General features: G+C 40.1%; 1 protein-coding gene across 1 annotated transcript; it reads left to right on the top strand.

Annotated features, from left to right (window-relative positions):
* Positions 1 to 497: 497 nt before the first annotated feature.
* Positions 498 to 1067, top strand: RNF4 (ring finger protein 4; the record flags this gene model as incomplete). Its single annotated transcript, XM_080718387.1, is given in 2 exon segments — positions 498 to 674; positions 678 to 1067. Coding segments are annotated over 2 exon segments (567 nt in total).
* Positions 1068 to 14690: the final 13623 nt, after the last annotated feature.

Raw genomic sequence — 14690 nt, 5'->3', positions numbered from 1 at the left:
ATGTGTCTTTGTTTTTGAAGTTATATGGTTTTACTATGCTGTATCTAAGTGTAAATTAATATTTCATGTTTTAATTTTTTCTGGGGTATTGGGAATCAAATCCAGGGCCTCACATATGCTAGGCAATCACCTACAACTGAGCTACATCCCCAGCCCATGAATTTAATTATATGTATCCCATGTGGGATTCACTAGAATGCCAATGCATTCAATCTCCAGTAACACACACACACACACACACACACACACACACACACACGTTAAAAATGGACAAATTAGAGCTTGCAAAGCTGCTTCCTCTCTCTAGCATGTTTTCGGCGATGCCTGCCCAGCCAGATCAGCTCCAGAATTTGAAGATACTGAAACCTACCTGACCCAAAGTTCCTTGTGAGCCAGAAGATGAGTATCCATTGGGCATAAGAGATTGAAGTATTGAACCTCCCTCAAACCTTGGTGCAGATTGCTTCTCTCTCTGTAGATTGTAGCTAAGAAGTACAATGAGCACAAGAAAGTGTCGTGGTGGAACAGCAAGCTCAAGACAAGCCCAGAAGCGAACTCGGGAAGTGGCCTCAGCCCCCAAGATTTTCTTGGAAGCAGAACCCATAGAACTTGTGGAAAGTGCTGGAGGTGAAATCGTGGACCTCACCTGTGAATCTTTAGAGCCTGTGGTTGTTTAACTGACTCACAACTCTGTTGTGATTGTTGATGAAAGGAGGAGACCAAGGAGGAACGCGAGGAGGCTGCGCCAGGATCTTGCCAACAGCTGTGTGGTGACCAGTGATGACGACGAGCTGTCCAAGGATGGAGATGTGTATGTGATTATCCACACTCCCAGGAACACCAGGGATGAGGGCGCTGCAGGACTCAGGCCTTCTGGTACTGTCAGTTGTCCGATCTGCATGGACGGATACTCAGAGATAGTGCAGAACGGACGCCTCATCGTCTCTACAGAATGTGGCCACGTCTTCTGTAGCCAGTGTCTCTGTGATTCCCTGAAGAACGTGAACACTTGCCCAACTTATAGAAAAAAGATCAATCACAAAGGATACAACCCCATTTATATATGAAGTGTTCAGAGCGTCTCAGGAGGGAGGATGGACAGACAGCGACCTGGGCTCTCCGCATGGTATCTGACTCCAGTTTCCTGAGCTTTGAAAGACTGTTGCAAAACCAACATATGATATGTAAATGCTCTTTGGGTTTCAACCCCCTTTGATCCTTTTTATTACCTCCAGCATGATGCTATGGAGCTGGATCCCAGGGACTTCTCAGTCTGACTCTACATGCTTGCTTCTCTGGGGTGGTCCTGGAGTTAAGCATTGTTGTTCTGGTCTTTCTGGAACCTACGTGTTTGCCAGAAAGTTTCCCTTTTGGCAAAGGCTTGCCTCCACCTTTTCCGGGCACGTGACCTTCCCAGGCACCTGCCAGTCGGCCAGTCTGCCTGCCATGCAGGATCAGCCAGACATGGTCTAACCAGCACAAAGATACCAAGTACAGGGAGCCCGCTGGCAAGCCCAGCCACTTCTTCCTTCCCTTGAGAGGCAGAGGTAGCCTGTGATTCTGCCTGCACTTTGTCGATGTGCAGTGTTTCCTGCAAATCATGAGAACCTCTGCAGGGCAATCCCCTGTTTCTAAGAACGAAAAGTGCAATAAAGTCCGTTCTTTCTTGACCACTTTCAGCAGCCCAGGAGATGTAACACTGCTAGTGTCTCCTCAGAGCCCTCCTGTTGCCCTGAAGCAGTGCCCAGCCACCCATCTCTGCTCACCAACTGTTCTCAGGAACCTCAACCATGCTCCAGAGCTCTTTGCCTGGTGCAGGACACTCAAGGTCACTGGGAAGACATGTGCTTGGGTGTGCTCCCATTTCTGATAAAACCTGTCCTGTGTTGGCCACGTGCCCTCCAGTCCTCAGTCCTCAGTCCCCACTGCCAAAGGTCTGCCTGTGCGGGGCTACCGGGAGGCGGTGGCAGTAATCGTGGCCTTATCCGCCATCACTTCCATGCTTTGCCCAAGTCACTGGCACCCCATTTCAAAGATGGTGGCCCACCTGACCTGGCACCGACGTGTCTAGCCCTTACCCACCCATTGGCGCATCTGCAGAAACTATACTTCTTGCCAGTTGCCGGAGCCTGCCAGCAAAAGTACGGGTTCTGAAGAGAGGAGTGAGGATGAAAAGAATTTTATTCAATGAATTTTATTCATAGAAATACTTAATTCTCTCATGGAAGGATCGCCAGTACACTCCCTGGTCGATATCTCTACTGACCGATCCCGGTTTTATCGCTCTCGTCCTATTTATACCGCTCCCGGTCAACCAACCATCGTGATGTCACCACCTATGCGCATAACGGTCAAATCAATCAACCCTGTGCTGTCACTGTCACCACCTGAGCGCTTAACGGTCAAACCAATCAATTCCACCTGAGCTTCTCTCAGACGTTGAACTTTCCATGACCCCAAACCTTATTGACTAAATGCAAAGGACAGTCAGAAGTACTCTTAAAGGGGAAAACCTTAATGGCTCCCCACAGCCAGTTGGGCTTCTGCCTGCTCCACAGGTTTCAGTCGGCAAAGCATGGCAACCATTCCTCTCCAGGGCCCAGAGAGCAGCCTCTGCCCTGCTCCGTAGGTGTTCCCTGAGGTTCTCTAGGAGGCAGCAAGGTGATCCAGATTGCCCCTGAGGGCAGTGTGCACAGACATGGCTGGGAGGTGAGAGGATGCCTCCACCCCCACACCCCTTCTTGGCAGAGGCTCAGGCCACACCAGCAGCCTTTTGGTGTGAAAGATCCTTAGGGTGGGAAGGGGACACTTCTGGATTAGCTAGCAATAACCGACCTTCAGTGTGTTCTTCTGAAGAAGCAGGGACTAAACACAGAACTCACTTTAAACGGGACTGAAGGAGTGTCCCTTCTCTGTGTGAAAAGAAAATAGTTTTATTCTTCATTCTGACTTTTTAACTGTTTGGCTTACTTCCAGTTAGTTTGAATGAGTAATGACTCTCTACATGGAGTTGAAGGGCAGGTGCTAGCTCTCATCATTACAATGTGTAGTGTGTCTGCCTCTGCTTGGACGATATGGCCCTTATGTTCCCTCTGGGCTTCATGGAAACGGCCTCATGTTCTGGTGATACCCGGACTTCAGGGGCCAAGTTGACCGTGCAGCCTGGGAACTAGTGAATGTGGCGACACCCATTTAAAATGTTGCTTTATCCTCAAGGACCACTCCTGGTTGATTACAGAAAATGTATTACTTCATCCTAAATTAAATTGGGAATAAATATGTTTAGTTTCTACTAGTGAGAAACTGCAAACCAGGAAAAGGCTTGTGGGAAAATCCCTTTCATTCCCTCAGTGTACATAGTTCAACTCTTTCCTTGTTACATTAAACTATATTCATGGACAAAAAATGGACAAATTATTAAACAAACTGCTGAAAAATATTTGTCACTAGAGTTTTTGAATGCAAGAATTTCTTCCACAATTTCTGAAATATTCTCAGCCATTGCATCTTCAATATTGGAATTTCCTTATTCTTTCTGTTATTTATATCTTACATTACAATTGTAGGTGTACTGAATCTGCTTACTTTATTCTCCCTATCCTTCCATTTCTCTTTTATATTTTCAATCCTTAAATTCTTTGAATTTAATTTCTGATAATTTATTCAAATATGTCTTCCTGTGAACATTATATCACTGAAGATACGCTCAAAATTATAGTACAGTCTACATGTATTAGGTAGTAGAAATGGTAATAAGAATCTACTCAGTCATTCATTGTTTTTAGTCTTCCTCAAGTCTTCAATCCTAATTTACACAAATGAATACTATTTTCGTGTAAATATATTCCTTGTAATAAGTAGAGAATAATTATGCTAAAATGTTTATCATTTGGGAAAAACTGGGGCCCGGGTCGCAAGGCCCTGAGCCTCAGGCGGGGGTCACGTGGGGCACGCCAGACCCCCGGAAGAACCGGGGCCTGGGCCGCAGTGCTACTGAGTGCCTGATCCCACAACCTCCTCAAACCACACATATTGTCTTCTCTTATTTGAAAAAAAGGAAAAGAAAAAAGAAAAGAAAAATATCTGAGAGAGGTCAAGATGGCCGCGGCAGCTGCCAGGATACTGGAGATGCAGACAGAAGTTACCCAACAGAACTGGAACTTTTGGAAAAATTCCCCGCAAAGAAGGACTGCTTCTTCTCTACATCCTTAAGAATTCTGGACATCACTTGTAAGGAGACAGTTTAGCAGACCTAGGAGGAAGGCGGTGTTGGAAGCGGTCGCCGCGATGGCGATGGCGGTGGAGACTTGTATTCGGGAGAGGCAGAAATCTGATCCTACCAACCTTATCTTCTGGATAAATTACCCCAAACGTCGAATGCTACCGTTGCACATGCTTAGGAACACTGGACAACACTCAGAGTGGAAAAAGAGCTTGGGAAAGATTTGAAATGGTGGAGGCAGTGGCAATGGCAGTGACCAGTACTCTGGGAAGGCAGAGATCTGATGCATTTCACCTGGAACTTTTGAAAAAATAACCCCAGAGGCAGAATACTACCACCACACACCCTCGAGAACGTGGGACAACCTGCTAGGTGAAGAGGGTGCTCGGATCAGAGCCTACTGAGGGGTTAGGCCGGTGACAGGAACAGCAAAGCTGGGTTTGAAGCCTGCTGTGAGGCAGAGCTGGTGCTGGGGCCAGCGAGGCCAGGATCCGAGCCTGTTGTGAGGCAAGGCCGGTGCTGGGGCATCCGAGGCTGGAATTGTAGCCTACTGAGGGGTTAGGCTGGTGCCGGGGCCAGCGAGGCCAGAATCGGGGCCTTCCATGAGGCAAGGCCGGTGCTGGAGCCAGCGAGATTGGGATCAGAGTTCTCCGGGTGGCCAGGCCACTACTGGGGCCATCAAGAGTGGGATCGGAACTTGCGATGCAACATGCACAGAGAAATATCACACAAAATAAACCAGATGCTTTCCCTAATATGCAAAAACTAGGAAGAAATGGATAATAGGAGGAGATCTAGTTGAAGAAAGGGCCCTATAGCGAAGCAACTAAGGTGACCAATCAGAGGGTATGGGATGGCGGAGGATGGAACCTCTTTAAAACTTAGGAGGTACATAAACAAATGTATCAAAGATAATCACCAATCAAGCATGGGATCTAGGGAGGGGGAAGGAATGGGATGGGGATTGGATGAAGGCTAATTGGATGATGTGTGCTTGTATATCCTCTCAAGTCTTAAATTCAAATGTGATGTATGATTACAATGCACCAATAAAAATATAAAAAATAAAAATAAAATATTTATCATTTACTTGAAATTCCACTTAGCAAATCATCATGCAACCTTAATAGGGCACAGTGGTACATGTCTGTAATCCCCAGAACATGGGAAGCTAAGACAGGAGTGTCACAGGTTTGAGGCCAGCCCCATCAATTTAATACGATCCTGTTTCAAAATAAAAAAAAATAAAAATAAAAATAAAAATAAAAATAAAAATGGCTGGGTGTAACTCAGAGGTAGAATTTCCCTGGGTTTAATCCCCAGTACCAAAAAATAAAATAAAATAAAATAAAATAAAGGTTTCACATGCGAGATTATGAGGCTAAATTCTAAAGATATGTCATTGATAATTATTATCTTTGAGGTTCTGTTAACATTTTCTTGCCAAAAATTATTACTATATATGGATAGACAGTCTTCTAAATTTTTTATGATATTCTCTGAACATTTTTTTGTTTGCTTTAATGTGTGTATGTGGATTGAGCCCAGTAGTGTTCTACCCTGATCTATACCCCATCCATATTTAATTCTTTTATGCACAATAGTGATATTCATTATGACATATCCATACATTTACCTAACATAATTTGGTCAATTTCATTCCCTAGGACCTCCCTTTGTCCTCCTATCCTCCCTCTTACTGGTCCCCTCCCTCTACTGATCTCCCTTCTATTTTCAGTTATTTATTTATTTATTTATTTATTTATTTATTTATTTTTGCTTTTAACGTTATCTGGCAAAGCAGCACTGCATAATCTATGCAGTAATAAGCACACAGCTTACACAGTCCCTTCTATTTCCCTGATATTCTTTGTTTCCTTTTTAACCTCTAGCTTCCATATATGACAGAAAACATATAATACTGAACTTTTTGAGTCTGGCTTATCTCACTTAGCATGATGTTTTCCAGTTCCATCCATTTTTCTGCAAATGACATGATTTTGTTTTCATGTATGGCTGAGTAAAATTCAACCATATATATGCATGTATGTGTGTGTGTGTGTGTGTGTGTGTGTGTGTATATATATATATATATATATATATATATATATATATATGTTTTTCTTTATCCATTCATCTCTTGACAGTCACCTAGGATGGATGCATAACTTGGCTATTGTAAATTGTACTGCAATTAAGCAAGAGTATGATGATATCACTATAGTATGTCAACTTTAATTATTTTAGATAAATACTAAGGAGTGGTATAGCTGAATCATATGGTGGTTTTATTACTAGTCTTTTGAGGAACCTCTTTACTGATGCTCATAGTGGTTGTAATAATTTACAATTCTTACAATTCTTTTAACCCTTATCCTTTATTATTTGTATTCTTTATTATTTGCATTTATTATTTGTATTCTTTATGATTACCATTATGACTGAAGCGAGACTAAATTTCAATATAGTTTTGATTTTCATTTCCCTGACTGCTAAAGACATAGGGTATATATCTCATCCATAGCAGCCACACGTCAAAGTTCTCAATAGCCACATTTAACTAGTAGCTACTATATTGGACAGTCCAGGCCCATACAGTTCACTAGCTTGAGGCCCACATTCTAGAGTAGGCTTACGACTCAAAACAATATATCATGTCTTTTTTGGGAGAAAATCCTCCAGTCAGATCTCAGGAATTCTATGAAACACTAATTAAAATGTAAATGGGAGTTTTTTTATATTCTAGAAAGCAGTGTTAATACAAAATAAAGGCTGGTTTGGCTGGTATCAATGTAAATATATAATTTAGCACATTTATAAACTAAAATTAATTCTAGTTTTTAAGCTTTCAATTTCAAATTAAATATCTTATTTATCAATAATATAGCTATTTTAGCAGTAGTGTTCTAAATATATATTTAAAGTTTATGCACATTTACATATTTTAAAACTGAATAAATATAGACGAGCAAATAAGGTGACCTAACTGAGGGGGATGAGAGGAAGAGGGAAATTCTCTCATGTTCATGATGTACATTAATAAACATAATTAGTCACTAAGCCAAGCATGAGAAGGAGGTAGCGGGAGGGAATCGGGCGGGAACTGGGTAAGAGATAATTGGGAAAAAAACTGAATAAAACATGTAAAATATTTAAGGCTCTCTTTTTAACTGTATCAATTTTTTCACAAACCAAAATTTCCTCGGCGTTTAGGTCACCTATCAAAATAATCACATAAATATGGTATATCTGAAGTTCATTTAAATATTTTAATATTTATGTTGGACAAAATTGTATAATAACTTTTATTTATCTTTTTTTGTGTGGTACTGGGGTTCCTAGAAACCCTTCTACCTCCGGGCTATACTTCCAGACTTATTTTATATTTTTTTTATTTGGAAATAAGGTCTTTTAAGCCAGCAAGGCTGGCTTTGAACCTATGCAATCCTCCTGTCTCCGCCTCTCAAGTGTGGGGATTACAAGCATGTGCCACTACGCCTGGTGTATTATAACTTTTAAAACAAAATTCTTAAATAATAATCTATTCAACTACATCTTTAAAATTAGTATCCAGCAGTTTCTTATTAATATCTTTAAATTATAAAAATATAGAGGCGATTCCTAAACTAAATGCAATATGTTAAGACCATGTATACAATTTAGCTTATGATATCCATATTATTTCTAATTTTTTGTAAATTAAAATTAACCTACCCCACCGGGCATGGTGGTACATGCTTGTAATCCCAGCAGTTGGGAGGCTGAGACAGGAGGATCACAGTTCGCGGACAGCCTCAGCTACTTAATGAGACCCTTTGCAACTCAATAAGACTCTGTTTCAAAATAAAAAAATAAAAAATAGGGTGGGGTGTTCGCTTGGAGATAGAATGCCCCTGAGTTCCATCCCTAGTACTGAAAAAAAAAAAATTAACCTACTCCTTAAGAAAACAGTTCAAATGTATTGAGAATTTGAAATTTTCCTCTTAGATAATTGAGGCTGAAGAGCAAATCTAGAGTTTGGGGTCTGATGCAGGATACAGAGCTGCAGATATCCCAATTGATTCATCTCATGAGTCATAACCATGCTAAGTTATCTTTAATTCCATTTCTTACTCAGGGGGTTGGTTTCACAGCCTAAAGTTCCAGATTTAAATGTAATATATTGTCTAATTCTTTGGTAGATTTTATGTGTGTGTGTGTGGGGGGGTTGCTGGGGATGGAACTCAGGGGCACTCTATCTACAGTCTACATCTCCAGCCCTATTTTTATTATTTTATTTTAAAACAGAGTCTCATTAAGTTGTGGAGGTCCTCATTAGGTTGCTGTGGCTGACCATCAGCTTGCAGTCCTCCTGCCTCAAGTACTGGGATTAAAAGCATCATGTGCCATCACACCAGGCTCTTTGGTAGATTTTTATACTGTATTATTCCTTTAGGCATGTGAAATACCCATCACAGCAACACACCCACTATTGAATTCAATTCCTATTTGGTTTCATTCTGAATTATTTTCATATACTATCTTCTTATTATAGTAGGATATCTGAAAGGTTCTTGTCTGTACCAAGTCTTTTATGATCATTCTAATAAAATGAATGAAATAAAAGTGTGTTAAAATTTTAATTATGAAGCCAGAGGATTGTGGTTCGCGGACAGCCTCAGCTACTTAGTGGGGCCCTCGGCAATTAAGTAAGACCCTGTTTCAAAAATAAAAAAAATTACTTGTGCTGTACAAGAAAGTTCTTTCCAACTCAAATCTTTGGAGAATAAAAATCTGGGATAAGCCAAGATTTTAAAATCTAGACAGCAGCCGGGTGTGGTGGCGCACGCTTGTAATCCTCACACTTGGGAGGTGGAGACAGGAGGATTGTGCAGGTTCGAAATCAGCTGCGCTGGCTAAAGAGACCCTGTTTCCAAATAAAAGATATAAAATAGGCCTGGGAGTGTAGCCTGGAGGTAGAAGAGCTTCCAGGAACCCCAGTACCACCAAAAAAAAAATTCTGGACAATATATATGGTATTAGTTATTTAATTTCTTTCTAGGCTAGTACAGGTTCAAATGAGACTTTTTTGTGTAGCACAGGACATAATATTGGGCTACAGACCATCTGTGTTCCAAAAGCTCCCTTTTAGTATCCTTTCTTCTGTATTAATCTACAACTATGGTTCTTGTGGCCACAAGTTCCATGAAGTTGCTTGAACACTACCCTGGAAAGAAATGGGGAGAGTAAGCAGGTGAAGATCTAGAATTTATTTTAGGGATTCCAAATAATATTTGTAAAAATGGTGGGTTTGCTATTGAAATCTTTAGGTAGTTTTATTTTTGAGGGTTCTTGGAGGATTTTGTTCTTTAGGGGAATAATGTCCTTAACTCTGTACATGATTTATTTGAACAGCAATCCAATAGGCTACAGAAATCTGACTTCCTTTTAATCTGGCTTTAATAGCTCCTGATAGAATTTTCTGAGATCTGGTACAAACAATACCTTTACCACCAACTTGAATATTGTGTAAGGGATTAAGGAGGCATTAGGTACTGTGCTTAGCTTACTGGATATACCAGTCTGATGTCTCCTCATATGTTCTTAGGATATACTTATATAAGACATATGTGTCACAGGAGGTAGTAGACTGAGGACCACAGATATATGTAGGGTCATTGGAAGACCTGTAAGGCAATGTATGACATTAGGAATTAGCCAGGAATTGTATCATTGCAAGTGCAGATATCTTCTTTTGTTTGTTTATTTGATTGACTTTTTGTTGTACTGGGGACTGAACTCAGGGGTATTCTATTTCTGAGCTACAGCCCTAGCCCAATTTTATATTTTTATTTTGAAAGAGAGTCTTGATAAATTGCTGAGCCTGTCCTTGAACCTGCAGTCTTCCTATTTCAGCCTCCCAAGCAGTGGCCTTACCTTTGTAACATACAAATAACTTCTTAGATAGACTTGACTCCCATTGCACTTTGCAAATACTTGGAGCACAGTGAGGAAGGCTTAGTCAAAGGTGAGCATGGTTGTATTTATTTGATAACCATGCCTAGTAATCATAAATATTTACAAAATAATTTATTAGCCATTATACCATACCAACTCCCAGAAAGGATGGATTTGATATTGTATCTTTTCTCACTTGTTCTGTGGTAGGAAGTTCTGGATATAATGTCAGAAGACAAGGCATATCAAACTGAAACAGGAAAAAAATGGGTTTGTGTCTTCTGATTTGTCCAAGTTACTGAAGGATAAAAAGATCATATCTTCCACATATTTTACCCTATAAAGTATTATCTACAATTCTTAATTGATATATTTTATAATGAATGTTAAAATCTACCCTATATAGACAATCCTGGAAGGAAGAAAGAGGAACAATGACTGAGAGACACTTATGAAAAAATAGCTTTAACCTTTGTCAGAGTGAGACAGAAGTTTAAGCAGGAGTTTGAGTTACTGCCACATCAAAGTCCATTTTTCTTATCAAATTCTTAGGATGTGATACATATAGTAACTGACAAAGAGCTGAGAAATGACACAACATCAAGTAAGATATAAAGAGGAAACATAGTTTTGGTCAGATTCTCAGACAGGTAAATGACTTAAAGAAGTGTGGAAAAAGTATTGTTAGGCTGGGCATGGAGGTGCACGGTTGTCATCCCAGTACTTGAGAGGCTGAGACCAGAGGAGCACGCAGGTTTGAAGCCAGCCTCAGCTACTTAGTGAGGCCCTACACAACTTAGTGAGGCCCTGTTTCCAAATAATAAAAAATAGGGCTGGGAATATAGCTCAGAGGTAGAATGCCCTTGGGTTCAATCCCCAGTTCCTAAAAAAAAAAAAAAAAAAAAAGAAAGAGAGAAAGAACGAGAAAAAGTATATTATTGAGCATGGTGACTCAGTAATCCCAATACTTGGGTGTATGAGGCAGAAAGATCACGAGTTTGAGGTCAGCCTTGAACACTCTGCAAAGACTCTGTTTCAAAATAGAATAAAATTGACCAGGTTATATCTCTGTGGTAGAATGCCTCTGGCTTCAATGCCCAGTATGAACAGAAGGAAGAAAGGAAGGAAGAAAGGAAGGAAGGAAGGAAAGAAGGAAGGAAGGAAGGGAGGCATGGATGCAGGCTGTAAGCAAGGAAGGAAGAAGATCTTGTCTAGAAGCAGATCTCTATAGAAGTTTGGATTTACTATCAACTGACAATGGTTGCTTAGATTCCCTCAAGCCCCAGTTTTTCTTGCTTTTATAATAGAATGGTAATACTTGCTTCAACATTATTGTTAGAAACACATGATAAGAGAGCACAATGTAGCCAGGCATGGGTGTCACACACTTGTAACCCCAGCATTTGGGAGGCTGAGACAGGAGGATCACAGTTTGCGGCCAGCCTCAGCTACTTAGTCAGGCCCTCCATAACTTAGTGAGACCCTGTTTCAAAATAAAGAATAAAAATAGGGCTGGGGGTGTCACTCAGAGGTCGAATGCCCCTGGGTTCCATCCTTAGTACTGCAAAACAAGTATAAAAATAAAAAAGAAAGCACAATGTAAATTCTAAAATGATTTAATATTCAAACACACAAAAAACTAAAAGATGGATCAATACTTGAGATTGCATGAAACTGAAGAGCTTCTGTACAGCAAAGGAGATTATCAAGAACCTCAACAGAGAGCCAACAGAATGGGAGAAGATTTTTGCTATTTTTTTGATAGAGGACTAATATCTAGAATATCGAGAGAACTCAAGAAACTCAACACTAAGAAAACAAGTAACCCAATCAAATAATGGTCAAGTGAACTAGAAATTCAAATGGCCAATAAATATATGAAAAAATGCTCAACATCATTAGCAATCAGGGGGATGAAAATAAAAACTACCCTGAGATTTCACCTAACTACAACTAGAATGGCAATCATTCAAAAACACAAACAACAACAAATGCTGGTGAGGATGTGGAGAAGTGGGAACTCTAATACATTGTTGGTGGGACTGTAAATTAGTGCAACCACTTTGGAAAACTGTGGCAGATCCTCAGAAGAATGGAAACGAACCTACCATATGATCCAGCAATACCGCTTCTGGGAATCTACGCCAAAGAATGGAAACCAAACTACCAAACTAATGTATGTGTATCTATGTTCATAGCTCCACAATTCACAATTGCCAAACTATGGAACAAGCCAAGATGTCCATCAATAGGTGAATGGATTACAAAACTATGGGATATGTACACATTTAATTTCACTCAGCCATAAAAACCCAAAATTACGACATTTACAGGGAAATGGATGGAACTGGAGAACATTATGCTAAGTGAGATTAGCCAGTCACAAAAAGTAAGAAATCGGATGCTCTCCCTAATATGCGGAAGCTAGGGAGAAAAAGGATCATAGGAGACGAAAGATGAGAAACCTTCTTGAGCAAATAATGTGGCCTACTCAGGGTGATGGGAGAGGGGAAGAGAGAAATTCCCTAATGTACATGATATACATTCACAAACATATCAAAGTCAATCACTAAACCAAACATGAGGAGGGAGGGGGAGGGTATGAGGAGGGAGGGGGAGGGTATGAGGTGGGAATTGGGGAAAGGCCAAATGAGCGATGTGTGCATGTATGTCTCTACCATCCTGTACTCCATTAAGATGTATGGCTACAATGCACCAGTAAAAATAAATTTAAGAAAACAAAATACAGTTCAAACAGATTAAACGTAGCACATACCTCCCTTCTTTAATCAAAGTCAGCAGCTCTGTTGGTTAAAGGAAGTAAAAGTTTCATCAAAGAAAAGAAATTCTATAGATGTATTAGTATATAGTTTCCATGTTGTGAAAATGACATTTTTTATGCAGTACTGGGGATGGAACTTTGGAACATTCTACCTCTGAGCTACACCCCCAGGCCTATTTTTTTCTTTATTTTGAAACAGGGTCTCAATGAGTTGCAAAGAGCCTCACTAAGTAGCTGAGGCTGTCCACGAACTGCAATCCTCGTGTCTCAGCCTCCTGAATGCTGGGTTTACAAGTGTGCACCACCACACCCAGCGACAATGACATTTTTCTAAGTCTGTGAGCAATTGTTTGAAATTCACTGATTGCTTAGATTACTTATCACGTGCAGTGGTGGTAATAACAACAACAACAACGATGATGATGTTTTGTATTTGCCAAGTCTGTGAAACACCTGATTTATTTTACCAGATGTTCCTGGTGGCTCTGCTTTTACTCTGGAGTGTTAAATAAGTTCATGTCTGGGACCACAGTGTTCCATTGCCATGGTTTCAGTGGATTTCATAAACCGTTGCTTAGCAATGCCACCCATCACACAGCTATTTTCTCTTTGCTCTGTCTTCACATTATGTCCCCAGTAAAATGTAGCTGAGCCTTTTGGTAATGGAAAACACTAGGCTCCAAACAAAATTTAATCTTCCCTCTTTGGGCTGTTTTCTATCCTAGATTTTTTTTTTTTTAATCAGAATGCCAAATGTCAGAGAGCTTTATAGTCTAGTGTTAAAAATAGAATCTGTGGAGTCAAGCAGACCTGTACTTACATCCTGGACTTTCCAGCATATTAGCTGTTTGACCTTTAGTCGATCACTTTATCTATGTCTCATATTCCTCATCAGTAATATGTGATAATTGTACGCATGTCAGAGGGATATTATGAGGATTAATCAGATAACACAACTAAAATGCACCTGGCACTTAATGAAGGCCCAATAATAGTTATCTACATCATTAAGAGAGAAAGCAGGTGGTAAACACACATCTTCCTAATGCACACCCCTTTCTGGACCAAACTGCTGTGCTGTACTGGAGAGAGTTTTAAATACTACATGAACTATTAGAGATGAGTTACCTACAGCTGGTATAAAGCTATAATGTAATTATGTACTTATAATCATCTTGCAATCAGGTAAAACACTGACTAATGTATCTCATTGGTCAAATGCCAGTTCCATGGGTCTAAGTGACCTTAATCCCTAGAGGAGTGACATTATGCTGTATATATTTTTATTCCTTACAGTTTCTATTTTGTCCTAATAGAGATCTGCCATTCATTATCTGAGTGAGTACTGCTAATGAAATAACATTGTTCAATGTCTCCATCCTACATAAAACAACAACAACCAGTGTGCTCATTTACAATGTATAAGCATCCATAGGAGAAAATGGTAATTTAAAACATCCTACTGCCTACTAAATGAGGGAGATTGTTTCTTCCTAAGCGACTTCTTTAACATAATATGTAATGACTGTTGTGGGTTAATGGGGATTGAACCCAGGGATGTTTTACCATTTAGCTACATCCCCAACACTTTAAAAAAATTTTTTTGAAACAGTCTAGCTATGTTGCTGATGGTCTCACTAAATTGCTAAAATGGCCTTGAACCGGAGATACTCCTGACTCAGAATAATTGGATTACAGGTGTTCACCATCATGCTTAGTTAATTTGCTTCTATTTATTCTTGAGTAGTA

The sequence above is a fragment of the Muscardinus avellanarius genome, assembly GCF_963383645.1.
Source record: "Muscardinus avellanarius genome assembly, chromosome: X".
Lineage (NCBI taxonomy): Eukaryota > Metazoa > Chordata > Mammalia > Rodentia > Gliridae > Muscardinus > Muscardinus avellanarius.
Note: the sequence above shows the minus strand (reverse complement) of the source record. Positions and strands in the feature narration are given on the sequence as shown.